The 27271-nt window shown below is 41.3% G+C and overlaps 2 protein-coding genes across 2 annotated transcripts; one reads left to right on the plus strand and one right to left on the minus strand.

The window, feature by feature from the left end:
- top3b (DNA topoisomerase III beta) lies at nucleotides 1-27271 on the minus strand. Its single transcript, XM_079161966.1, has 18 exons — nucleotides 27035-27271; nucleotides 19375-19506; nucleotides 17871-17977; nucleotides 17711-17785; nucleotides 16892-17088; nucleotides 15780-15936; nucleotides 15580-15693; nucleotides 11064-11154; nucleotides 10036-10190; nucleotides 9748-9853; nucleotides 8079-8225; nucleotides 7264-7437; nucleotides 6875-7003; nucleotides 6487-6636; nucleotides 5430-5530; nucleotides 2685-2886; nucleotides 1204-1391; nucleotides 1-341 (listed from the first exon to the last, which is right to left on the minus strand). The coding sequence occupies exons 1-18, from the start codon at nucleotides 27102-27104 to the stop codon at nucleotides 69-71; spliced, it is 2568 nt and encodes an 855-aa protein (XP_079018092.1). The 5' UTR covers nucleotides 27105-27271; the 3' UTR covers nucleotides 1-68.
- Nucleotides 20679-23519, plus strand: LOC306697645 (uncharacterized protein; the record flags this gene model as incomplete). The annotated part of the gene is made up of 3 exons (XM_079161656.1): nucleotides 20679-20693; nucleotides 22177-22352; nucleotides 23291-23519. 3 exons carry the CDS (start codon nucleotides 20679-20681, stop codon nucleotides 23517-23519), a joined length of 420 nt encoding a protein of 139 aa, XP_079017782.1.

The raw sequence follows: 27271 nt of genomic DNA on the forward strand, positions 1-27271 counted from the left end.
TCCAGTGTAATTAAATACACGTTAAACAAATGGAAAAATGAAAAAACAGGATGCACTACAGACAGACACTATACAAAGTAAGCTGCCAAGGCGGCCATTTTGTCTTTCGGTTTTTTAGGATTGCCACGGCGTCCTCTGCCACGTCCCCGTCCTCCTCGTCTCGCACCCCCACCCCGGTACCTCATGGTGGCATGTTTGAGCTCCACCAGATCCTGGAAGACTGGATCACAGAAAACACAGCCAGTGTGTTGGGTCTCGCCGTCAGGAAGTGGAGTGCGAGTCTTGTTGAAGTCCACCGCGACCTGAGAGGCGTCGCAGGCATCGCAGCTCTCCTGAGCCACCTTCATGAACAAAGGAGAACCACAGAGGCAGCATAAAGGATCAACAGAAATGTTCAGAGCTGAAATAATGAAACCTTCAAGGATGGGGGACTAATGAGTTCAAATCACTCCACAACTAATAGCATACAGAGTGTCATATACCGACTTACTGTACCTATAGCAAGATGCAATTTATGAAGACATGTTGAAAATACATCTGTGAGCCACACATTTTCTTCATTACTATGAACACACACACACACTTGAATATATGTTGACTCAATCCCACAGACACTGTGCTGCTGCCTCCAATAGAGCACCGAGTGTGGATTCATCTGCAGCTGAATACAAGCAGTCAACAAATGCACAATTTCCCCCATTACGACTTTTGATAAAAACTACAGTGACCAGTTGTTTTTGGAAATTATTGAGCCTTTTTAAAAAAAAAAGGTACTATATACTGTACATCTGTGAGTCATTTCTAAAGCTGTAGAGTATGTTTTCAGTTTGAACCAATAGACTTGGGGCTGAGCCACAGACAGATTAGGGAAGTCATACAGTATCGAGAAACTGACTAGCATATTGTTGACGAGACTTTTCCTTTAAATTCAGCTGCAAAACAGTGTGCACCTTATTGCAAATGAGAGAAAACATCATGTTACAAAAGACTTGACATTAAAATGTAGCCCTGGCTTTCCTTCAGCCTTCATCATCTCTGGTTGAAAGTGCATTGATCAGGGAAATCAGCTGCTCATGTTTGGTGCCTGCAGACGTTTGCATATTTAGATCACTGAGTGTGTTTTCGGTGCTAGGCCTATAAAGCCTATTTAGACATCGTATGTAACATTGGGCCATATGAATAGGATATATAATATTTTCTTACCTGCACTCTGTGTGCATGTTCAAAGAAGTGCACCACCACGTTGCATTTATTACATGCCATCTTCCATTTTGGTCCAGAAGTGGGATCCAGCACCAAAACCCCACCATCACACTCCACACACTGTCCAATGCCCAGAGAGTTGAGAGAGTGCTGACAGGAAGGATGGGTACATTCATTGCATCCCATACCTGGAAAAAGCAGATAGATATGAATAAAGATCGATATGGACTAGAATTGGGGGCGATAGTGGCTAAGTGGAGAGTGGCTAAGTAGAGAGCAGGGCCGTCCTTCAAATCAGAGGATCGGCTGTTCGATCCCCGGTGCCAGCTGCGCTAGTTGCATGGCGATGTGTCCTTGAGCAAGACACTTGACCCAAAAAATTGCTCCCCTAGCTGGGCCTACGGTGTAGAGATGTGATAGAATCTGAATTGGACGCTCGCTTTGATTAAAAGCATCTGCTAAATGACAGTAATATAATGTAATTATTGCCTTGCGGTTGTAGGTCTCCAGCAACCACTGAAGTTGCAGTTTACATCCTTGTCTGTCAAAAATATCACCACTTCATCATTTTACCCTATTATGCTGTGTTCACAACAAAAGTTAATCACGTCATTTGCGCGCCGGTCTCGCCGGGGACTATTTGTGTTAAAAAATAACCTCTATTTCTGCTTAGTACGTGTTGTGGAAGTCCCAGATATCCCGGGAAACTAAACGCCGTCATGTCTGGTTCATAACATAGTCCAGAGGAGCTCCGTGGATTTCATCGAGCTCACTGTGTCTAGCAAGCCACACGTCGGCTGTTTACTACAGCTGTATGAACACAAAATAAACTGATTTGGCTGTGATTTAACGGCAATAAACAGACAAAAAGGGACTCCGAAATAACGTAAATTTGCGTCACTCCAGTCTCATCGCGTCTGTGCATAGACTTTGTCTGTAATCTACTCGCGTGAATAATTCGAGCCGCGTTTGGTGTGAACGCACCTTTAGACATTTGTGTAGAGTTGTCATAATTAGCATACCAATTCTTGATTTATGGAGTTTAAAAGAGTGTTTTGTCAGGTCACAGTGACCTTTGGACACTTTTGACACTGGGATTTCTATGAGCTCATTAAATTGTGTTTTTAAAATATCACAAGATTCAACTCCACCAAAATATCACTGCTCAAATGAAGTTATAATAATACAATTCATAATTCATGAAACAGGATCATGGTAAAATAAAAAGGAAAGAATGAAGGGACATAATAAGATTCAAAAAGTACACACACTGTGTTAGATTTACTGTTTTCAGACAGCCTGAGATAGAACTACAACTTCATCATAAAAGACCATTAAATGTTTTCAACATAAGTCATCATCATCAAGTAATAAATGACTTACTAGTGTTGGGGCTAGTTTCACATTTGCTGTCGGGGTCACAATGCTAAGGCTTATTAGCCACTATAACAAACTTCAGTGGAACAAGTGATTGGTCCTACCTTTCTTCATGTCCCTGAAAGGCGGGTTGCTGAAGCAGTACGGGCACAGGGGGTAGCTTTTGCCCCGGGGTCCAGAGGTCCACAGCACCAGCTCAAACTCGTCCAGGGGACAGCGGAGCTCCTTGTAGAGCTTGATGGCTCCATTCTGGGGAAGACTGTAGGTCTCGTCACAGTGGGAGCAGTGGAGCCTGCTGGGCTTGGCCTGTACATTAGGAAATGTAAAGATGATTCCCTTCAGAGTGCAACCAAGAGTCTGAACGGTTGAACCATCACGTCCTCACCTAAACAACCCATCGACCGGTATGGCTCCTGTACCGTGGCCACTTACCAAAGGAAAAAGAAGGCGGTCTTGTGGCTAAAGTTATTTGCCGTTTACTACAGTATGCACACAAAATGAAACCGTAGTGATACTGATAACCAATCAATCAATCAAATGTATTCATAAAGCACCATTTGAAAACAACCGCTATTGACCAGAGTGCTGTACAGACCCGGGGTCTCCTTTATAAAACGGTGCGTAGGATCTACACTAAATGTTTGCGTACGTTTAAAAGGAGGAAATGTACGCCAATAAAAAAAATATTCTGATTTATAAAACCTTGCGTACACCTGCCTCTGTGCTATTTCCTTTTATAAATCCCAAATCAACCTGTAAATGTGTTCAGCTGGTTCAGCCTCACATCCCGCCCTCTACACGCACACATTCAACCATGAATGGTCAATGCAAAGCACTTCATGAATGTTGATGCCTAATCAAGAGCTTCTGATCAGTGGGTCTCTACGGTAAGAGACTACCGAGAGGAAGAACAAGAAACACAGTCACCATGGTGACTCCTCGGCTCCAGAGAGCCGTTTACAGTTTGTCTGTGTACAGTATGCTGTATCTGTCACTAGGGAATAGACCATAAATGAATCAATAAAGTTGGGTTGACTGCAGCAATTTGACTCTTTATGAAAACTCAGATCATACATAATGTGATACATGCACATTAGAAGATTATTGAAAACGCTCCGTTCAGTTCTTAAATGCTATTTGAAGTTATCCTACAGAAGATATCATTTCATCAGCTGCTCCACAGATGACCTCGAGTGTGTCCTCTGCGCTGAAGAGAGCAGACAACGCTGATAAAATACTAAGCAAAATTTGATTGGTTGGTTTATATCTTTAACAATTGAAATGTGCTTATGGCTCAGTAGCACAAATAACACTGCTGGTTTGACTGTTTATGCTAAAGAGGATCTAGAAGTGCAAAGTAACGTGTGATATGAAGTTACATTTCTGCAGTCTGGCTTCAATTCACCACCTCACCATTTGTGTCTCTGTTCGTACGCATGGGTCAGAGTAAGACATAATCATCAACATTAAAAGAAATAAACGCTTGAAATATATCACCCTGTGTGTAATGAATCTATAGAATATATGAGTTTCACTTTTTGAATTGAATTACTGAAAGAAATGAACTTTTCGATGATATTCGAATTCATTGAGATGCACCTGTATATATGAAAAAAATGTTGTGTTGCTAAAGCACATGACACCTCCATGTGACTCCCAGTCGCTACATGTGCTGGATTCCTAATATAAAACTTCCATGACAGACAGATAAAGTTCATTGAATCTGTAATGAGGCAAAAATGTACATTCTAGGTGCCCGTGGACCACATGCAAGTTCTTCACCTTACATAGCTCCCAGAGTACTTTATTCATGGTTACCTTGTGGTTTCCACCAGAACAGACCACTTAACAGTCGCACGCAACCCACTGTGCATATGTTCAGATAAAATAACAATGACAAAAAGATCTGCAGCCTCATGATTCATTCATGGATTTAAAAGTGGTCCCTGTCAGGCTGAAATGCTAATAAAGGGAACACGTCTGCTTTAGCATTTTAAAGTTCTTTTTTTAAAGCTGAACTTAGAAGGCCAAAGCACAACAGCAGGACAGGAAGTGACAGGCTATGCAATACGTCAGCAGGGTTTAACGTTAAAAGGTGGGTAAGAAATCGACTTCTCCAAAGTCAATTGTTATTTGCCCCGATACAAATTGTTTTATTTCTTAGCGGTTATCAAATAACAACAACAACGAAAGTTAATTGTCACGTGTAATCTTAATCGAGTAAAAATGGTCAGTTTTGCTTCAGCACATTTTGACCACACAAGTTACTAGAGTGACTTGCCCGATGAGGTGTTTTACTTCGGGCAGTCCTTATTGCAGGCTAATAAGACATATTTCTCAAGCAAGAAACAGAATACTTGGCACTGATAATTGAGGGCACAGTGACTCAACAAGGGGCTGGTAGCATTGCTGTGTTAAAGTGGGCACATTGAAAAAATTGGCTGTGGTACCCCATTGTCTTGTCCTGTGATGTTAACTGCACTTTTTAAATGTCTTATAAAAGCTTTATTTAAAAAGGTAATGTCATTGACACACAGGGTACCCTTCTAAGAGAGCCCTGGTTGAGATATAGCAGCTATCTGCCACAAAGTTACAGACAGACAGGACATTCACACAAAGACAAAAGAGAACACAAATCATTAAAGTGGACTGGTGAAAAACTATTAATGACCTGAGCCACCAAACATCTCTTTTCATATCTTCAAAGGGCGGGTTCCCACATTTTAGAGAGGTGTCCTATGCTCTGGTATGTGCCTTGTTCAGGGGCAACGTCAAAGAGAATTCATGTCAGACACTCAAATCTACAATCGTGCTTTCTTTAAATGATTAGTTTGGACTCTTCTGCTAACCTGGATGTACTTCATGAAGCGGTGGCACTTGCCACAGCGGGACAGGGGCTTCCCAGAGGCAGCAATGGGGGAAAAGGAGACCTCCATCAACTCATCCATGCCTGTAAACACACAACAGACAGAAACGCTGGGCTTGAGCTGCATAGAAATTAACCTCGGAACGTTTGATGCACTTGTTTGTGTGTGAGGCGCCGCGCAACGCTATTCTACCTACTAGTTGTAGTCTTTCTTGCAATTACAGTGAGACGAGAGATGTAACCCAAGACCAGATTATCATTTTATTGTATAAGATGTAGCGCAGTGACAACACAGCCATTTCACACACCAGACATATATAATGCTGACCTGCCGATGTGCATTCAACTTATGCACGATCCGTTCACGTGAGTCAGACGTCACGGTTTGTCTGCAGTGTAGTTCATATACTTCACTCATAAACCAGAGAATTGTAGCGCAACATAAGGCTTCATGGTCCACAAACGTTTTCCACATACTCACACACCTGCCACATAAGCACCACTGCCCCCACCCCCTTTAAAGATTTATTGGGAAAAAATGAGTTGTATAATGTGTACTTGAATAAGAATCCAATTAACCATTATCTTTATGATTGAAATGGTTACATACCACCAAACCAAAACCCAGAAATAATATAGATATCTTAATCGAAGACAAAGAAAAGCAGCAAATACAATTCTCCCATTCAAGAAGTTGAAACCTCCAATGCAGCCCGTGTTTCTTGATGAAGGACAAAGTTGCAGATACAAACTACTCAACTCATGTGATGGCCTGTTAATAAATGGCACAGCCGTCAGGCTCAGTGGTAATGAAATCCCCTCGACCTAAAACAAGTCATGTTATCAGGACTACCTGTGCGTGAGGATGCCATGACCTGGCTGCAAGGCAAGTTTATTTGTATAGCACATTTCAACAACAAGGTAATTCAAAGTGCTTCAAAGCATCAAAATATAAGGCAAAAGAACATTTAAAAACAATTAAGAACATTCATTGAAACATTAAAAACAGTCATTAAAACACAAAAAAAAAAAAAACTTACTGGGGATGGAGTCCACAAAGTAGTGAAACTTCCTCTTGAAGATATCCAGCGTGTGCTGCAGGACCTGCTGGAAGTTGGCCTTACCCAGAGAGATAAGGGTCAGCTGCTTCTCCACAGCGCTACGTATGGTGGGCAGCACCAGCTCTGCATCTGCAAAGCACACACAGCCAATCACAAAGTTAAATTCTCATTAATAAGGTGGCTCGTGAATTTGAATGAACTGGACCATCCTATCTGGTCTTTTGTCCGAAAGGGTTATTTATATAGGACAATCAGTTAACACAGCGTCCAAAGATGATTCTGCAATGTTCTAGAAACCTGCAATCAATACACAGCTATAAATCCCATATACATGTCAGAGAATGTGCATTATTAGAAGTCAAATCACCTGTCTTGTAGTAACCATGGACCAGGACAATGCCCAGGTTAGTTGGCTTCAACTTGCGTCCATTCTCAACAGTCACATAGTTCCTTTGGCAGATGTTGTTGATGTGGACAGGAATGCTGGCATCAGTACCTGAAGACAGAGGACAGACGGCAACATCTGTAAAACTGGTTCTTGTCATCATCATCATCACTCTGCAGATGAATGCTGTCATGCAGGTCATCTTAAAGACGTAGCAGCATCAAGTGGTGAGTATTAAATTGTATTTTGTTTGTTCTCCCACTCTCCCCAGATCAAAACTGTAGCAACACATTGAGGCCAACATTCTGCACTGGCTGCTTCCAATCTTACAGGAACAGAATATATGTTAAACAGACATTGCAGAGGTATACCAATGCCATGTTTCTCCATGAGGGTGATGAGTTCAGCCTCGGTCAGGTAGTCTGGGGGGCTGGTCTGCTTTTCCACCAGCTTGATCTCGTCCACTGTGAAAGTGTCTCCACGCTCACAAACAGGCATGGCCTCTTCCAGAGGAATGCCCTGCCACGGCATCACTGCAGTGTAACCTGAGAAGAGAATTTGCACTTAGCATGAATTGGGTTGAAGCAGCTTCTCGTAGTCCTTCCTTACTCCTTAGTGACTACTAGCTCGTATTAAACTAGTGATTTATTAAATCAGGCTAACACTTTAGTAATGTGTCAATCTGTCGCTAACAAACATCTGTGGCCCTGTCCAATCAAAAACCGATCGAGCCGGTAAACAGGAAGTCACTGTAGCACCACAACCTCTTTTAGGAGGGCGAACAAGAGTCTTTCAGTTCTTAGTATTCAAGCAGTTTAGAATGAGCGGGGAGATCAGATAAAGCTAACCGAGCTCAAGTTAGGTCAGTTACAAAACATTATTACTGGCATAACGTTTTGGAATTTGAGGTACGTTGTAACTATGGTTGGTGGAACTGGCTACTGGCCATTACAATGACACAAACAAACCAGTGAGCAATAGGCTCATCACCACTGTGTTACCTCATTCGGCGATAGAAAGTGACTTAACAGACATTTCTAGAAATGAAAATCCTTCAGATTACAAATTTAACCTCTCCATCCCTTTACTGTAGACCAAGTTGATTAAAAAGAGTTAATGCACAGTAAGCTGCACCAACTTCTTCAGGGATTTCAGATCCATGAATGGTGTGAGCAGCTGGCGTTACCTGGTGATATAAGGGTTTTGCCACTACACGAGAAGGCCTCTGTGCCAATGGTGAAGTCAATGGTGGTCTGTAGGTATCTGCAGTCCTGACTGACAGTGGCAATGAAATGCCGTGTGATGTAGTCGTATAGCCGCCAGCCATCACTTCCTGTGAATAGCAGAGGAGGAAGAACTGGGGTTAGAGGTTTAATTAACCTTTCGAGCCCTAGCCCTATTTTTAGGCCTCTGCTCGAAAATTGCATACCCATACTAAAAAGAGTGTATTTCTCTAACTACAAGGTCTATTTGAATAATGGTGATGTTATAATAAAGATAACACTTGTGAGATTTGTTCAGATGTGTAAATATCAGTATATGTTACTGGTTAAGAGTAAATGAAGATGGCACACAGCTCAAATTGAAAAGTTTCAGGTTCGCCTGAAATGAGGCAGTGGTAAGCCTAAAACATTTTGATAACCCAAATTATAGCACAACATGTGAACAGTCTCTCTGCAAATTTTGACTTTGATAAAGTGAAGCAGAACAAAGTTAGAGAGGTTTTAGTACAGAGGTCAGGCGGGGTCAAGCTAAATTGTCATTTTGGAACCAGCTGTTCTGTATACACTGTTATTTATATACTATATAACTATATATTTCACTTGTTTTATCACTAATAGTGTTCAATCTATCCAAATACAGCAGTTTGGTTTCATTTTGAGAGCCTGAATCCTCTCTGAGCCTGTGAACCATGGATCCATCCTCGTCTGACTGCAGTTTCCCTGTGTGTATGTGGACTTATCTCAGCCTATGATTGGTCGATTTCAGTCAATGAACCCTCCTTCGAAGCGTCATAGTCCATAGAAATGAGTGGGGGTAACATGGGCTTGATTGACAGAATCGTTAGCCAGTCAAAATCAAAAATGCGCCGTGCCTCGCTGAGCGTAAAAAACGATACACCGAAAGTGAAATCCCTTCCCCCCCGGTCCCCTAAGCTTGGTTGACCCCCCTTTCTTCAGGAAACACACAGGATATACGTCGAAAACATATTTGGATCGAAGTAAGCGGGGATTTATCCGTTCTCTTCAAGAAAATCAGCTCACGGAGAGAAGCATTTATGATTTTTTGCGGTGGAGCGGTGTGTTCTTCTGGTGCTTGTTGGCTGTATCTCTGTAATGGTTTCACGGAGATAAATTCTGAAGATATCTCTGGAATATGTGTCGAATTATCTTGCTTTCTGATGTATTGGTTATCCGTGTTAGCCTTTAGCTTTGTGTTCGTAGCTTTGTCCGGAGTGCGTAGCTCGCCAAGTCATGGCGAAGAATACATGATATTGTGGTACATCTTCTAGTTGATTATATTAGTTTGTGTGTAATTGTGTTTGGAGTGTGTACAATGGCTTAGATGATATTTTTGCCCAGAATCTCTTCGTTAAGTGGGTATATAACATGTGTGTAACATTCATTATATTAGTTTCTGAGAAGTGCATTCTATGACACTCTCTTCGCTAAACTCTCTCGCTGGAACCCCAAATGGTCCTCGCTCGTTACCAGAAAGTTGGGGATGTAAGAGTAAAAGGTCTTCTAGTGTGTACAAATGACTATTTTGACAGCTGACGTCCTGCCCTTACTTTTTAATCTCATATGGGACATGTATTATCTATTATCCATGATTGAATTAGTTATATCGCTCACCCAGTTCCCCTTCTGAGGCAGCACGCATGGGAGTGATAGGTGGATGGTCTCCGACATCAGCTCCTTTCCTGGGTCGGTTTAAACCAGTTGAAAGCAGAGCCTTCACCTGATGGAGAGGTAATCACATTTCTGTTTATCCACAATCAATCAGTTTCTGTGTGCATACACCACTGGCCATAAATGCCTCATGGCATGTATTTTATTGATCCTGGTTCCCACAGTTTTAGCGATGGTCTAAGATCCTTAGGGAATATAAAGACTAAGACTTGTTCCCACAGTGGTGCTCACCTCTTCTGCCCACATGGGATTGTTGGCCTGCTGCTTCAGTGTTCCCTTCAGGTCAAAGTTCTCTGGGTAGTGGGTTGTTTCAGTACGTGGGTAGCTGATGTAGCCCTGAATGTACAGGCGCTCTGCAATCTGCATGGTATGCTGAGGACCTATGCCTGAGACATCACAAAGTATTACACTGTTTTCTCTGCTTCTTGCACCGTCACAAAACTGGAGCTGGAGCTTATATTGCTTGTTGCTGTTGATCTTACTGGGTTTCCAAAGATTTTAGAGAGTCAAGTCAATTTCCAGACTGTATCCTAGACTAAAAGCTGTAAAATATTATTTAAAAGGGGATTTTCCTTGAACCACAGTTTGGAATATATAAGATCAATTCCTGTCCAATTTCACCTTTACTTTGCAATGGGAAACTACTGAAACTGCACCTTCTATATTTTAGTTTATAGTTTAAAATGATAGAAAGTCTTTTAATTCTTTGGAAGAATAAGGCTGAATATTCTACATGTTTCTTATTGTCTGCAAATCACATGTATAGTGTTTGATCTTGCCATTATATTGTGCCAGAGAGCTCCGTTGTTGTCCAAACACATGTGGGACTGGGTGACATGTTCCTTCATTATCATGAGCTGTTTAAGGAAATTATTGAGCCTTTATTTTTAAAACTGAAACTATAAATTTGTGAGGCGTTTTTAAACATTTATGTCTTCAGTAGGAACAAATGGGCTTGGGGCTGTGTGACACAGACTAGTGTAGGGAAGTCAGAAAGTATTTAGAGACAGTATATATATATATATATTAAAATATTAAGCAGATTGACAATAAAATAAATCTAAAGTTGAAGCCCAAATCCAAACAAAGTCATGCTTAACGTCAGCACTGTGACCAGCAAATCACCTCACAATAACATGCATTCACACATTCTAATATTCCCAAATATTCACTCTCTTATATAAATTACCTAGAGCATGACTAACAGCTAAAAGGAATTAAGAGCTGATGTAATGCTGCTTATGTTGATGTGAACATACCTAAGGAGGAGCTGGCCACTCTCAACATCTCCACAGTGTTCAAGGCCTGGGGCCTCTGCTTCGCCTTCTCTTTCTTACTCACTGACTCCACCTGTATGAAGAGAGGTATGATGTAGCTTTATATCAGAGGTCAGCTAGAGGTGAGCTCCAATTGTGGTTGACCGTGCTTTGGGTGAATCCATCAGGCAGTGGAAAATTAATTGTGTAGCACTCCCACAAATTCTCTTGTGAAGTTTTATTTCCAGTTTAAGTTTCTTTAATATTTGGTGATTTGTAGGTGATTTTAATATATATGTGGATGTCGATAATGATAGCCTTAGTTCTGTGTTTATCTCATTATGCGATTGGCTTCTGTCAGAGTGAACAGAAACCCACTCACTGTTTTAACCCTCGACCTGGTTCTGGCTTATGGCATTAAAACAGATTTGATAGTCTCTTTCCACAGAACCCTCTTTTATCGGACCATTATCTAATAACTTTTGAATTCCTACTAACAAAGTGTACACCATTAGGCAAAAGCTTTTACACTAGATGTCTATCTGACGGTGCTAAAGAAGTTATTCCGTCTGTATTTAACTCAATACCATGTTTCAATATAACAGAGGACTCCTGTGCTAACTTTGGTCCGTCCCAGGTTGATGATCTTGTCAATAGTGCTAAAGGCTCACTGAAAAGGACACTAGACTCTATTGCTCCTCTAAAAGAGAACAGTAAAACAAAGGAGGTTCGCTCCATGGTATAACCCTCAAACCCGCAAATTAAAGCAAACATGAAAATTAAAGAACATGGCGTTCCACCAATTTGGAAGAATCTCGGTTAGTCTCGGTAATGATCTCCTGCCCTCAACTAATCGATCTATCCTCAAATAGAGTAACCTTGGAAAAAGCTGTAAACCCTGATATATGTTTAGATGGCTTTACTCTCATCAACCTTGACTAATTGACTTCAACAACGTCTACGTCTAAACCTTCTACCTGTCTCTTAGACCCTTTACCGACTAGACTGCTTAAAGGAGTGTTACCGTTAGTTAGCAGGTCTTTACTAGATACGATCAACCTGTCTTTACTAACAGGCCATGTACCGCAGTCCTTCAGAGTAGCTGTAATTAAACCTCTTCTTAAGAAGCCCACTCTTGATCCAGAGGTGTTGGCTAACTATAGACCGATCTCTAACCTTCCCTTCCTCTCTAAGATCCTTGAGAAAGCAGATACAATCAGTTACAATAGTTTATTTGAGGATTTTCAGTCAGGATTTAGAAAGCATCATAGCACCGACCTTCTAATTGCAGACAAAAGACTCGTCTCTGTTCTAGTCTTGTTAGACCTTAGTGCTGCGTTCGACACAATTGACCAACACATCCTGTTCCAGAGACGAGAACATTATATTGGCATTAAAGCTGGTTTAAGTCCTATTTATCAGATTGATCTCAGTTTGTATAAACGATGAAACCTCGATAAAGACCAACGTTAGTAAAGGAGTTCCACAAGGTTCTGTGCTTGGACCATTTTATTCACCTTATATATGCTTCCTTTAGGCAATATTATCAGAAAACACACAATAAACTTTCATTGTTATGCAGATGATACTCAATTATATCTATCGATCAAACCAGATGAAACCAACCAGCTCACTAAACTTCAAGCATGTCTTAAGGACATAAAAACCTGGATGACCTGCAACTTCCTGATGTTAGACTCAGACTGAAGTTATTCTATTAGGCCCAGAACACCTCCGACATCAGTTATCTAATGATATAGTTTCTCTAGATGGCATTGCGCTGGCATCCAGCAGCACCGTAAAGAATCTCAGAGTTATCTTTGATCAGAATTCGTCTTTTAACTCCCAGATAAAACTAATTTCCAGGAATGCCTTTTTTCACCTACGTAATATTTAAAAAATCAAACATCCTCTTTTAAAGCGATGCAGAGAAATGAGTTCATGCATTTGTTACCTCTAGACTAGATTACTGTGATTCCTTATTATCAGGCTGCTCTAATAAGTCTCTTAAATCTCTCCAGTTGATTCAGAATGCTGCAGCTCGTGTACTAAGAAGAACTAAGAGAAGAGATCATATTACTGCTGTATTAGCTTCTCTGCACTGGCTCCCTGTAACATCTAGAGTAGAATTTAAAATCCTTCTCCTCACCTATAAAACCCTAATTGGTCAGACACCATCATATCTTAAGGAGCTTATAGTACCATATTACCCCACTAGAGAGCTGCGCTCCATTAATGCAGGGTGACTTGTGGTTTCTAGAGTCTCCAAAAGTAGAATTAGAACCAGAGCCTTCAGTTATCAAGATCCTCTTCTGTGGAACCAGCTTCCAGTTTCAGTCCGGGGGTCAGACACACTCTCCACATTTAAGAGTAGGCTGAAGACTTTCCTCTTTGATAACGCTTATAGTTAGGGCTGGCTCAGGTTTATAGTTAGGGCTGGCTCAGGTTTATAGTTAGGGCTGGTTCAGGTTTATAGTTAGGGCCGGCTCAGGTTTATAGTTAGGGCCGGCTCAGGTTTATAGTTAGGGCCGGCTCAGGTTTATAGTTAGGGCTGGTTCAGGTTTATAGTTAGGGCTGGTTCAGGTTTATAGTTGGGGCCGGCTCAGGTTTATAGTTAGGGCCGGCTCAGGTTTATAGTTAGGGCCGGCTCAGGTTTATAATTAGGGCTGGTTCAGGTTTATAGTTAGGGCTGGTTCAGGTTTATAGTTAGGGCTGGCTCAGGTTTATAGTTAGGGCTGGTTCAGGTTTATAATTAGGGCTGGTTCAGGTTTATAGTTAGGGCCGGCTCAGGTTTATAGTTAGGGCTGGCTCAGGTTTATAGTTAGGGCTGGTTCAGGTTTATAATTAGGGCTGGTTCAGGTTTATAGTTAGGGCTGGTTCAGGTTTATAATTAGGGCTGGTTCAGGTTTATAGTTAGGGCCGGCTCAGGTTTATAGTTGGGGCCGGCTCAGGTTTATAGTTAGGGCCGGCTCAGGTTTATAGTTAGGGCTGGTTCAGGTTTATAGTTAGGGCTGGTTCAGGTTTATAGTTAGGGCCGGCTCAGGTTTATAGTTGGGGCCGGCTCAGGTTTATAGTTAGGGCCGGCTCAGGTTTATAGTTAGGGCTGGTTCAGGTTTATAGTTAGGGCTGGCTCAGGTTTGCCTTGTCTTGGACAGGTAAGCTGCTATAGGCCTAGACCAGGGGTCCCCAAACTTTTTCCTGTGAGGGCCACATCACTGAACATATCGTTTGACCTAGGGGCGCACGATTATGGGGGGGGGGGGGGGGGGGGGGGGGGGGGTGCGCTACGTGCGTGCTACTCGCAGGTGAGTGACTGTTGCATCGTGCGCGCGGATCGGGGCGGAACACCGCCGTGCGCGATACAGAGAGCAGGGGAATTGAAAACGCGCGACCATGTAGTGACAGACATGACATGCCGGCGTGTAAATAAATTAAGCACAAGTACTCCTCCTTCAACCTCCCGTCTCTCTGCTCTTCTACTTCTTCTACTCTTCTACTTCTACAGGGTGCGCGCATGACAGCTCTCATCTCGTTCGCCCCCTGGTGGTTGGCTGATTCAGGAAGCGTTTGATTTGATAATGAGGAGAGCACGTATTTTAAACGTTAATATCGCAGACGATCATGCTCATTTAATCGTGGCAGCCAAAATCGTGATCGCGATTAAAATTCGATTAATTGTGCAGACTGAAAAAAAATCATAATGCGTCTCTCGTATTGTTCAGGGGGCCGGAGCAAATGTGGAGGCGGGCCGCATCCGGCCCGCGGGCCGTAGTTTGGGGACCACTGGCCTAGACTGTCAGGGGACTTGATACACTGAGCTCCTCTCTCCTCTTCTCTCTTTCCTTCTGTATGAATTCATGTCTCACGAACACACATTACTAACTTTGCTTCTTCTCTGGAGTTTTTGTGCTTTCTCTCCTCACAGGATTCATGGATCGTGGTTATATCTGGACCCTGGTCTTGCTGACACCAACTCCTATCATTATTATTAGTCACATTACTATTACCATTAATTATTTTATTATGATTATTATTCTATTATATATACTTCTGTTATTATTAGTAGCTGTCATTTTTCCGCTTACTACTCTCATATGAATCATTGATGTCATATGCATTGAATGTGTTGTAACTCTGTTATCTTGGTCGTTCTGTACACATGACATCTGTCACACTTCTGTCCATCCTGATAGAGGATCCTCCTCTGTTGCTCTCTAAGGTCTCTCCCTGTTAAAGGGTTTTTTGGGGGAGTTTTTCCTGTACTGATGTGAGGGTCCTGGGACAGAGGATGTCTTATGTGTACAGATTGTAAAGCCCTTTGAGGCAAATTTGTGATTTTGGGCTATTCCAAATAAAATGAATTTAGCAGAAGGAGACATGCAAAGGTACAAAAATCTATAACATCAAAATCTAAACTATTGATGTCATTACAGTAGTATCAGTCAGGCTATAAAAACACCCACACTGGAGACACATTGTTATTCAATACAATCATAATAAATAATTAATTTGCCCTTACTTGGGCTTCCCTGGATGTCTTGGCCAGGTTGACGAACATCTGACCCACGTCCCTGTCGAAGACCCTCACCCTGTTCCAGTCCAGTGTCAGTGGGTTGTCCTTCCCTCTGAATACCTGACCAAAACACAGCATGCCTGTCAATATAGCACGGAAGGAAGAAGTAATTGACACTGTCAAAGGGAATGAAACCAGGGGCGTACCTTTGCCTGGATGACCCAGTAAGTCTCTGGTTTAAAGGACTGGATCTTGTCATGGCGTTCCACACAGAAGCCTAGTGTTGGGGTCTGGCATGGTCCAAATGAGATCAAGGAGGAGTCTAGATTGCCGTACTTACCCTGGAAATATTTGGTCTGGAACCTGAAAAACATTTGACCAACAAAGGACAGTTGTAATCAAACTCGCAGAGCAGGGAATCAAACGCATGTCATCCTGAATAAAGAATCTCATGCAATTTTGATTATTTCTTCTATTTAACTGATTACATAACCTAAAGCTGAGTATGTAATGACCCGCCCCGCCCCCGCCCCCGCCCATTGGACGCTCATCTCAGTCAAAATGTATGGCTGTGGGATTTATTGGTTACCTTGACATTGTGAATGCCATTAGTAAACATGATTCTTAATCAAGTTTCAAGTAGACCTACTATTTGTACACAGGTTAGTGTTAGTGTGCTCCAACCTCTGTATCAAGACCTGGTGCTGGTTGGATCAGTGGTTTACTTATGGAGCATGTGATTACAATGTCCTGGATGGACATCTGGCCCCTGAACGTTGACATCTCTCTCGGTCTCTCAGAATGTCCTTTGTCATATTTCTACTTTGAACTATGTAGTATAGACAGACATGGTCAAAAACCTTAATGGTCATAATTGTCTAATATGTAGTGAACTTGATTTGGTCATGGGATGCATGGACGTCGCAGCTATTTCATGACTTTTTAAAATGATTAGTTCACCCCACCATTTTCACTATGTCAAAAATGATTGCTTTGGTCAATCCACTTTCTTTTCTCTTCATTATCGAATCCATTCCGCTTGATTAGTGAGAAAATGCTGAAATCAATGAATCTCCATGGACCATGTTTTCATTGCTGCCTTTCACACAGGCAGCTTCTCACATAGCACACATAAACATACACACATGCGCCCAAGCTTTGACAGACAGCGACAAGCCATTAGAAGTAATGGGTTTAACTGTTACGGCAATGCCATTGTTACATGAGTTGATACAACTGGCTACCTGATAATTGTGTGAGGTTGTATTCAATTTATGAAAGAAAAAACAGTAAAAAGGTTGTAGCTGTAAAAAGGTACCGGGTGAAGGCACAGCCGATGCGCAGATCTAGCTCCTGACGTGCATCCACGGACAGGGCTTCATTGCGGTTGGGCTCTCCAAGGCGGTTCATGGCATTGCAGAGGTCAGTGTCAGTGATGGAGCTGAATTTGGCGCGGTACACAGTTTGCTCCCCAACACTCCCCTGGTTCATCACCGGCTGGATGGCATCCAGTACCTGTGAGGCAAGAGAAATAATGACTGGTAGAGAGTATTAACATCAAATAATATGTTTATGGTAGGCTTATATCATTGGTTTATAATTATTGACGAAGTTATGTGTTCATCACTTTAATGTTACAGCAGGTAACGGTAGAGCTAATTCTAATTACATAATATACTTAACACATCATAATTGTAGTCAATTTATATTTGTATTAAATCTGAATATGCAAAGTAGCCTAACTAGTAACTAATATAGTCAAATAAATGTAGTGAAGTTAAAGTACAAGATTTGTCCCTGAGATGTAGTGGACTAGAAGTATTAGCAAGCAAAAAATGGAAACACTAAAGTAAAGAAGGCTACAAGTACCTCAAAAACCTGTAAATGTAAAGTACTTCAGTAAAAAACAACAAGCTGTAATGCAACATTTGGAGGTGTTCAGGCTGGCATTGTGATTGGATCTCAGCAGGTGTAGATGGAACCTGCACAGCATGACCACATTCTAAAGATCATCCAACGAGTTGAAAGTCCACTTAATGCCATCTCTTCTTGCTGACTAACACCGGCTCACACTAGAGCTCCACCATTTGAGATGAGCACTGCTATAAAGACCATGGATCGGATGTCACTCAATTACCTCAAAGCAGATGTTCTCGCCTTCTTTATCACAGTCCAACCATAAAACCACGTAGTCACAGCCTCTGGCTTCAACCTGACATGAACACAGGAACCTGGGGTCAGCGCACTGACATCCAGCCGATCACACAGAATGTCTTGTGAAAACCAACCGCACTTACCTGGAGGAACTTGACCATGTTAAGTTTGGGGTTGGCCTCCTTCTTTTCTGTGGGAGCCTTGCTAAAGAGTTCTGCAGGGTCCACCTTGTCCCAGTTGTTGTACTTCCCTAGAAAAAAAAAAAAAAGAGCAAAGTTCATCAACGGTTTTAGCACATTTACGATATTTGGGTTGAAACCCAACTCAAGGCGTAAAAGTTTTATAATTGATATATAGTAAGACATAAAAAAATATTCTATTAATAAGGCGTTGGAAGATGAGGATGTGAGGAAGTCCTGATTTGTGGTGCACCGGTCTGTATATGAACACCGTCTTCAAGAGTAACTTAACTCAAGGCTGAAAAGTAGTGCTTCACTGTGCTCCATGTAGGGCCTAACATTCATATCTCAATATCATTTTGAAGCACGGACGGCGACGATATATTTGATCCTGCATTTGTTTTTCCTTAAATGTCAAAATGAATGCTTCTGAAGGGGCAGAGCACTGGTACAGCAACTGCATGGCGTCATTTCAACCGTCAACCATTCCAAATGTTATCTTTTTACTTTGTTATTGTAAACTATTGTGTTTGTTTTTTGTAGAAGTCATGCAATTTAAAAGAAATAGTAAATGAATGATTGTGTTTTTACATATTCATGATTTGTCCAAATAAACTTCCATCTTCCAATCATTTCTACTTCTATGAAGAATGGCCAGAACCTGAGGCCTATTTCTCACAGCTAGATTATGGCTTTTGTTACACACATTTTTACACGTATACTGTATAGAATAGATCATGCAGTGATCGGAAAATGAGCTGAAAACTGTCCCGTTTTGATTGATCGGTCAGCACGGTATAATCATAATTCATATATACCAGTGTACATTTTATACCTTTTATACCTTCCTACCTCACTGGTTTAAGTGTCAAGCCTCTGTCACCTTTGACCAGGTGTTGACAGAAGTGGGCTTGTTTTTTTTTCCCCAACAGTAACCACACCTACCAGTGATGTCACAACGCCCGAGAGTACAACTGTACATCACTAATGCAAGGTGAGAAATGAAACCACTGAAAGTCAGCAATAACAAGATTTTCAAGGGGTGTTTGCAGTGGAGGATCCGCAACATGTGACTTGTACCTTGCTCTGCTTAATTGCCATTGGGCAGATAAGACTCAGACAGAACACATCTCAAGATCCACATCAGTCCACATCAAGGAGTAGAAAGTACTGTACTTCACTGACTGAAATACTAGATGTAGTGATGTGTTTGTGGTGCAAGTTACTGTTTTTGAATCAATTCAATTCAACCGTTCTTTAAGAAAAGCAAACACAAGTTCTTCATTGTATGTCAGGCAGCTGTAAACTTGAGGTGTCGTATTGATTTTGCAATGTTACATGCATTTCAATTCTCTCTTCCTCTGTAAATGAGGTGAACAAATGTGATTACATTTTCAAGCACAGCAAGAAAATGTCATCAATGAAAGTTAGGTGTGTGTGTGCAGGACCTACTATGGATGATACCCACCGATGAAATCCAGACTCATCACATGTCCACAAACAGAAGTCATCTTAAAGCGTACACTTTGGCCCTGGAAGCTGCCGGGGTATTCGTGCACCGAGCATGCTCCGTTGAGCCCCTTGCGACTTGTACAATTTCCTTAAGGACAAGGAGAACAGATGAGGTAGTACTCAGTCAACACGGTCATTTAAAAGATGCGAGATTTGACCACAAGAGCATTCAGAACATTTCTATGTCCAGTGAAATACAATGCCTTCAACAGAAGTGATCAATAGCAAAGGCAATGAATATTGTTTAAACTCTAATGGAAAGATCCAAACCAATGAATGTATCCTACTAACAAGTACTTGGTGTACCAACGCCTGATAGAACATCATTCCTCCATTTTCTCATAGACTTCTATCCAAATGGAGGCTTTTTGCAAGCAAAGGAAGAGCTTCTATTAGACAGAATGCTAGTTTAAGGCACTTCTGCACTGTCTTCACTTGTCAGAGCCAGAGGTTGCCGCCTGATCAGGAAAAACGTAACGCTTTCCTTTGAGCGTTTCTTTTCCTACTTCTGCTATTCAATGTACAACCTGTTTGACATTTTTTTACAAAAACATATGCTGTTTGAAAGTATATAGAAGTACATTTAATGTTACAACGGTTGTGTTTTGATATTTAACATACAGTGGTGTATTGTAATCCTATGCAGGATGCAACAAATGTTTGGCCACTGAAACAAAAACTATAATAGAATAATGCCAACCTAGTCTTCTATAATATGCCAAAATTAAAGAAGATGTCTTAGTATATTTAAGTTTATAGAATTTTTGTCAAACTTTTCAAATGCGCAAACATGAAATTACTTCTAAAGCTAGCGCCTACACCGGCTGATGAGTCAGATTGGTGGCGAGTGAGACAGGAACATGAGACCTCTAATGGCTGTGTCCCATTTTTCAGGTCGTGAGGGTCCTCCGTCAGTGACCTGGGCTCAAGGCTACACGCTGAATCTCTGAATACAATTATTCTCTCGAGGCTGAATGCTAATGACGGGAACATGGACATAAACTATTATGATGGAAATCAGAGTGACCAATATGTCTTCCCTCACCACACACACACACACACACACACACACACACACACACACACACACACACACACACACACACACACACACACACACACACACACACACACACACACACACACACACACACACACACACACAGGATGTTTGACATATAAATAAAGGCAGGTCCAGATACAGGATCCAGTGAACTACCAAAGGAAAAACACACCAATCTCCAATCCTAACCTTCTGCCATGGAACAGCTCCAGGTAAGAAACCTGCCTTTATGTTGATGATGACTGACCGCTGTTGGAGATAGCTACCACTGAGGCTACACTTGACTATTTAGAGTAGACCCGTTATGGCTTGAAAGGGATACGTTTACATTTTTCCAAGTCTACCGTAGTTCATACTCTCACACCAACAGGCATGTTGAAATAGTTATGGGCTGTAATCGTTCTTGCTGTCCATACTGGCTGTGAGATCCACCGTCCTTATCTCAGCAACATTGCAGTTCATCGTTTAGTTCAGGTGAAGCCAATACAAGGTTTCAGCGGTCTGAGGCAGACAAATCCGCTGGATATCGTTTCAAAGTTACAGTCCGTCAACAAAACCTGGACTTTGATATTAAACCTGTTTGATTGGAATGGGATTAGTTTTTGAACTATCGGACAACATTGTATTTTGAGCAGAAGGAAAGTGCGAGACGAATTGTCAGCAAAGTGATTAGAATTCATCTTTGGGGATCATCACAATGTCTGTGCAGACATTCATGGTAATCCATTCAGTACCTATTGAGGTATTTCAGTTTGGACCAACCGTCCCTACTGCCACGCCGCTAGCGTGTTTAAAAATCACAAGTACTAAGATTAAAGAATTGCAGTTGCAGTAGAAGTGGGTATAAAAATCACCAAACAAGATTGCTGCACTGGTCTGTAAAGTCCTGCAGCAAAGTCCTGAATGATACTGGTTTTTATATATCTTGTGCAGATGTGGATCTATGAAAAAGATCATTTGTGTCCACAAGATGAAATGGGAGTTCAGGACTTTGGGACCCGTACTTTACAGACATTTAGGAATATTTTTCAGGTTATGTGCATCTTCCAGAAAACTGTATGCAGAGAATATGCAGAACACGCAGAATAATGTCCAGCTGGACCTGATTTATAACAAACTGACGTCATATATCGATAGTTATATCGAACCAGAGGAATGGCTGATATTCACTGACATTCTTACGATACGACGCTCATGTACAGAACACAGAATGGAAGTTCTTAAATGTTAAATGTTGTCTAAACACAAGAAGAAAAAAAACGCTCTAAAATTACCACCTATCTAATGAAAGAATAAGTAATAAAGACCACATATCTGACCATAAATGTGATCGGCTTACTGGACAGAACCAAAGAAATAATGACGTTTAAATCCCAGCTGAGTGAAAATGTATGAAATACCTCCAGTCAGTTGTCTGCCTATGACTTGATAAAGGGGAACAACAGATCACAATCAATTCTACAACAATGTGATCGGGTACAGATTGGTCAGTCACTATGTCCTGAGCAGTTTGATCATGCAGTATTCTCCATACAGCACAGTGGGTAAACTGAATCTGATAGTATCTGCATGTTTCCACATTTGAATTTGGACAGCTCTGTTGGAGGAAAAACAGACAAACAAGAGACATCTCCAGGTAACTGGCACAGAGAGTCCGTCCACACTAACACAATCCGAGTTATTGTCTGTACCCAGCTGCTGCGTGTCTTTCTGCTGTTTCTGATGGCCCATCACCAGAGTGTGGCCATGCCACTGGGCGACCAGTGTGTGGACGAATCCTTCTGTTCATACAGCCTGCAGGACTACCACAGCCAGCTGGTCAACATGCCCAGCCGCATCAACGAGCGCAGCATTGCAACTTGGAGCTACGTGTAAGTATACACTACCGTTCAAAAGTTTGGGGTCACTTAGAAATGTCCTTATTTCTCAAAGAAAAGCACTGTTTCTTTCAATGAAGATAACATTAAATGAATCAGAAATACACTCTATACATTGTTAATGTGGTTAATGACTATTCTAGGTGGAAACGTCTGGTTTTTAATGAAATATCTATATCGGTGTATAGAGGCCCATTTCCAGCAACTATCACTCCAGTGTTCTAATCGCCTTAGAAGACTAATTGATGATTAGAAAACCCTTGAAAACAGTTCTGCTGGTGAGAGAAGCTATAAAACTGGCCTTCCTTTGAGCTAGTTGAGTATCTGGAGCATCACATTTGTGGGTTGGATTATACTCTCAACATGGCCAGAAAAAGAGAACTTTCATGTGAAACTCGCCAGTCTATTCTTGTTCTTAGAAATGAAGCTATTTCATGCGAGAAATTGCGAAGAAACTGAAAATTGACACGAAATTGTCTGGGTGACCCCAAACTTTTGAACGGTAGTATATGTGACATATGTCACAAAAGTGTAACTTCACTCCCAGGTCTGAACCTAACTCCACCCACTGAAACGTTTTGAAAAATTATTTAAAAAAGTGGGCCCCTACACCTACTCTCTACCCACCAACACTCCGTTTGTGTGGAGGTCCAATTACCAAGAAGTGAAAGTGGGAAATATAACCCTCACACTGCAACAGCGCTTTGTGTCCATCACATTCCTCTGTTCTGCATATTGCTTTTATTCTTGATATTGTGAACCTTTGCTTTCCTTTTAAATAGATACTAGCTTAGATAGCGCTACATTGTTCTTTTTTTCTTTGATTTCTTCTATCCTTTATTTATGTTTCATGTTTAAGCAGCAAAGAAATACATTTGAAGAAGTCAAAAGCAATGTCTCAATGTCACTCCCTGCTCTTCATCGCTCGCCAGGGAGAACATCGACTTGAACCGGGTGCCTCAGGTCATCCACGAGGCCAGCTGCCACACCACCCACTTGTGCAGGGGACTGGACAACGCTTTCAGTCTGGAGACCATCCCCGTGTCCCTGAGGATGCCTGTGCTCAGGAAGAACGCCAGCTGCTTCCCCACGGCCAGCTACTCTCTGGAGTTTGAGCTCATCACCATAGCTTGTATATGTGCCATCTCCAGGCACAGCTGAACAGGACTGACTGCTCTCATATCAATTTAGAACCTTGGTGAACACCAAGATTATGTGTTTGTTAAGAAAGTGCATGACGTAAAGATGGTGGTTTCTAAAAATAGCCCATTTCACTCATTGTTACTGTTTTCCAGTAAAAATGCCTGTTGGCAGCTTATCATAGTCATTTTACATTAACTGATATCATTATTGTGTTTACATGGAGCATTTTGGCAGCCTGGTTGTTACAATTCAAAATTCCTGAATTAATTGGGGTCCAGTCTGTAGAGCCTTTTTCCTGTCCACAAGAAGTCTTAAAGAGTAACTAAACCCAAAGTTCTGGCCTACAGAACATTACAGAATCTGCCATTAATGGGCTTTCCTCTGCTGTGACCAGCGTGTGTGGATGAAGCATTACATTGTTCAATTTGACGTATTTAGGAGCTGGCTAGCTAGCTTCCATCTTTAACTTAAGTAGAAATGTACTTATAATTCGATTTAAAAAAGGACTCCGTTACAAGAGTCCTGCATTCACAAGTGAACTCAAGCAAAAGTACGCAAGTCTATATCTTGCACTGATTGGTAAATGTTGTGCACCTCCCGTCATGTCTAATTCCTTGTATGTTCAACATACCACGGCAATAAACGGTTCTGATTCTGATTCAAAGAAAATGTAGGATTGCTTAAAGTATTGAAGTAAAAGTATGCAGAAAAATGATCTCTTTAATTGATTTATTACATTACTTATATTCTTGAGTCTTTCTGGGGGTCCCGGGACAGAGGGTGTCGCATGTGTACAGATTGTAAAGCTTTCAGGCAAATTTGTGATTTTGGGCTATACAAAATAAATTGAATTTAACTGAATTTAATTTTTGAACCAATAACCATGTGCAGCATTAGAATCCCATCATTTGTAAACTGATAAAGAGTAAATCCATCTTATTCAGTGCCCCGTGCCATATCGCTATTCTCCAAGCTACTGTAGCTAGCCGTATGTGTCGACGCGGCCTCGAGGCTTTCGGCACACGGAGGAGGCCGTGGTTCCATCTCAGCCCCCTGCACATCCTATTTGCATTTTTCTAAATGATGCAGTCGTGGACTTAGGTTCAGACACTTTGATGCTTAATCCAGTCCATTCTTTCACAGACATGTTACCCATGTTGATAATTCGTGAGTTTTTGGAATTTACAGGGTAAGTTTGAGGCACTTCAGGGTGTAGTTACCCTTTAAGTACCAGTCAAATGAAGGTACCACAGTAAACGACTGCGATCAAGCCAGCCTCCACTTCGAAAAACACCGTCAAACCAGCCAGCACGTTGTTTTGCAGTGTGCGTATGTACTAGGCATTACGGTAAGAACTGGCTTCAAAATATGAGCAAAGTTCCGGTGAATGTGATAGGACATGTGACATTCATTCAATAAGTCTGTAAATCATAGACACATTAATTACCATGTTAAAAGCATAAATATATAGATACACAAATACATGAAACTAAATGAATGAATACAAAATTATAAATTTTATGAATGATAACTTGTGTGAATACTTACGCAAATACATTAATAAAGAATACATTTACACAGACCAGTAGGACTTCAAAATGACAGTAGCCTACACTACATCAAATTCAGAAACTTCAAGGTTACACTAAGTGACTAATTTCACTTGGATTGATAGCAGACCACCTCAGAGAACATCAGGACATCATTATGTAGAATTTCAGAATAAAAGCCCTTTAAAATCTCATTCATGAGCTAACTTCCCTCAAATTTTAGATTAGAACTAAAAGGAAATGAAAATGAAATGTTCCATAGTTACAAACTATTATACACCTTATATTTATAGCAGACAACCTCAGAGTGTCACCCAGAGAATTTTAGGACATTCTGATGTCAGATTTCAAATTTTAAGACCATTAATGAGATAACCTCAAATCCCATTCATGGGCCAATTTATCTCAAATTTGAGATTAGATTTAAAAGGAATTGTTGCATAGTTCCAAACTAATTTCACTTCAGATTACTAGCAGACAACATCAGAGTCTCACTCAGAGAATATCAGGGCATTATTATGTAGAATTTCAGAATAAAAGCCCTTTAAAATCTCATTCATGAGCTAAATTCCCTCCACACTCCATTACATTACAGTACAGTACAGTCATTTAGCAGACGCTTTTATCCAAAGCGACTTACAATTCCAGATTCTATCACAATTCTACACCGTAGGCACAGCTACGGGAGCGATTTTGGGGTTAAGTGTCTTGCTCAAGGACACATCAACATGCAACTAATGGAACCGCCGATCCTCTGAGTGAAGGACGGCCCTGCTATCCACTTCGCCACAGATATATATATATATACATACATACAACTTTATAAGCTGTGATATCAAACAGGTTTTGCGGCTCCAGACAAATTCTACTTGGTGGAAAATAGCGCGAAATGGCTCTTTGGATAGTAAAGGTTGCCGAACCCTGTTCTAGGTCTATAGTTACAAACTCATTTCATTTCAGATTAATAGCAGACAACCTCAGAGTCTCACTCAGAGAGAATTGTGATATTCTGATGTTGAATTTCAAAATTAAAGCCCTTTAAAATCACAATCATGGGCTAATTTAACTCAAATCTCAGATTAGAATTAAAAGGAAACAGCCGATCGTCACAAACTATTACCAACACTAGGACATTTAGATGAGGGCTTCCTATTTCAATGTGATGCCATATTCAATAACAGATGAATTATTTTCATATCTGGCTTCATTCTTTTTGTTAATTTTGTATCAATATTCTTTTGTATTACAATGACAAAAATAAGAGGTGGAGTATGTCAATGTGATGATTACCATTTTGGAAACCTCAAATGTTTAAGTGGTATTTAAATGTTGTATTGCTGTCTTGCATTCTCTTAAGTTACTGCTTTGTGGCAACATGACCTGGCTGCCCTGCTGGTCCACACAGGACATAATGTCGAACTCGTGCACGCAGTGTGACGGTCACAGAAATGCATCCCATCCCATCCCATAATGGTATTTCACATACAGGGAATATGCCAGGCAACCAGGGTTAACTGACATTATATCAAATAATTACCACTCAAACTGGGACATAGTGATGTGCAAGTCAGGAGTGAGTCGTACACAACGAACAACTATATTTACTGACACGGGAGTCACAAGTACTCATCTTCAATAACTCGTTCGACCTGCTAGTACGACTACTACTAGCTAGTAGCTGCTACTAGCTCACTGTGGTGCTTGTTTAAACTCAGTACTTGCTCTCACTGCCCTGAGCCAAAGGTCTCCACTACCGGTCTGAAGGCCGTCATTTACCGTCCATGGTTTGAATGAGTCTGCTCGGGTCACTAACAGGAGTCGAACCTCGCATCTCTCTGACGTTACGAAGTTGTTTTACGTAGTTAAGGCTAACCGTATTGCAGTGAAATAAGCACCGTTTTCAACTCAGTTCAATTACAACTTTACTGTCGTCTGTTGCTATAAGCCTGCTGTTAAATTACATAACAATACATTCGTACCCACCTTTAGAGAGGATTTTGGCAATCGACTGGGCCAAGGACGGTTTCTCTGCCACCATCAAAACAGTTCTCATTTTGAATGAAGAGCGAACAGATCCGACTTCAAACTCCGGTCCGTCGGATCACGAGCAGCACGTCCCTGTACTGAGAGCGTCCTGCGGTTACCTTCACGGCCTCTCACCTGATCGAACCACAAGATCAAGAAACAAATCACAACTTGTCATTAAATTGCTTGCTAACA

Source organism: Pholis gunnellus, assembly GCF_910591455.1.
Source record: "Pholis gunnellus genome assembly, chromosome: 6".
Lineage (NCBI taxonomy): Eukaryota > Metazoa > Chordata > Actinopteri > Perciformes > Pholidae > Pholis > Pholis gunnellus.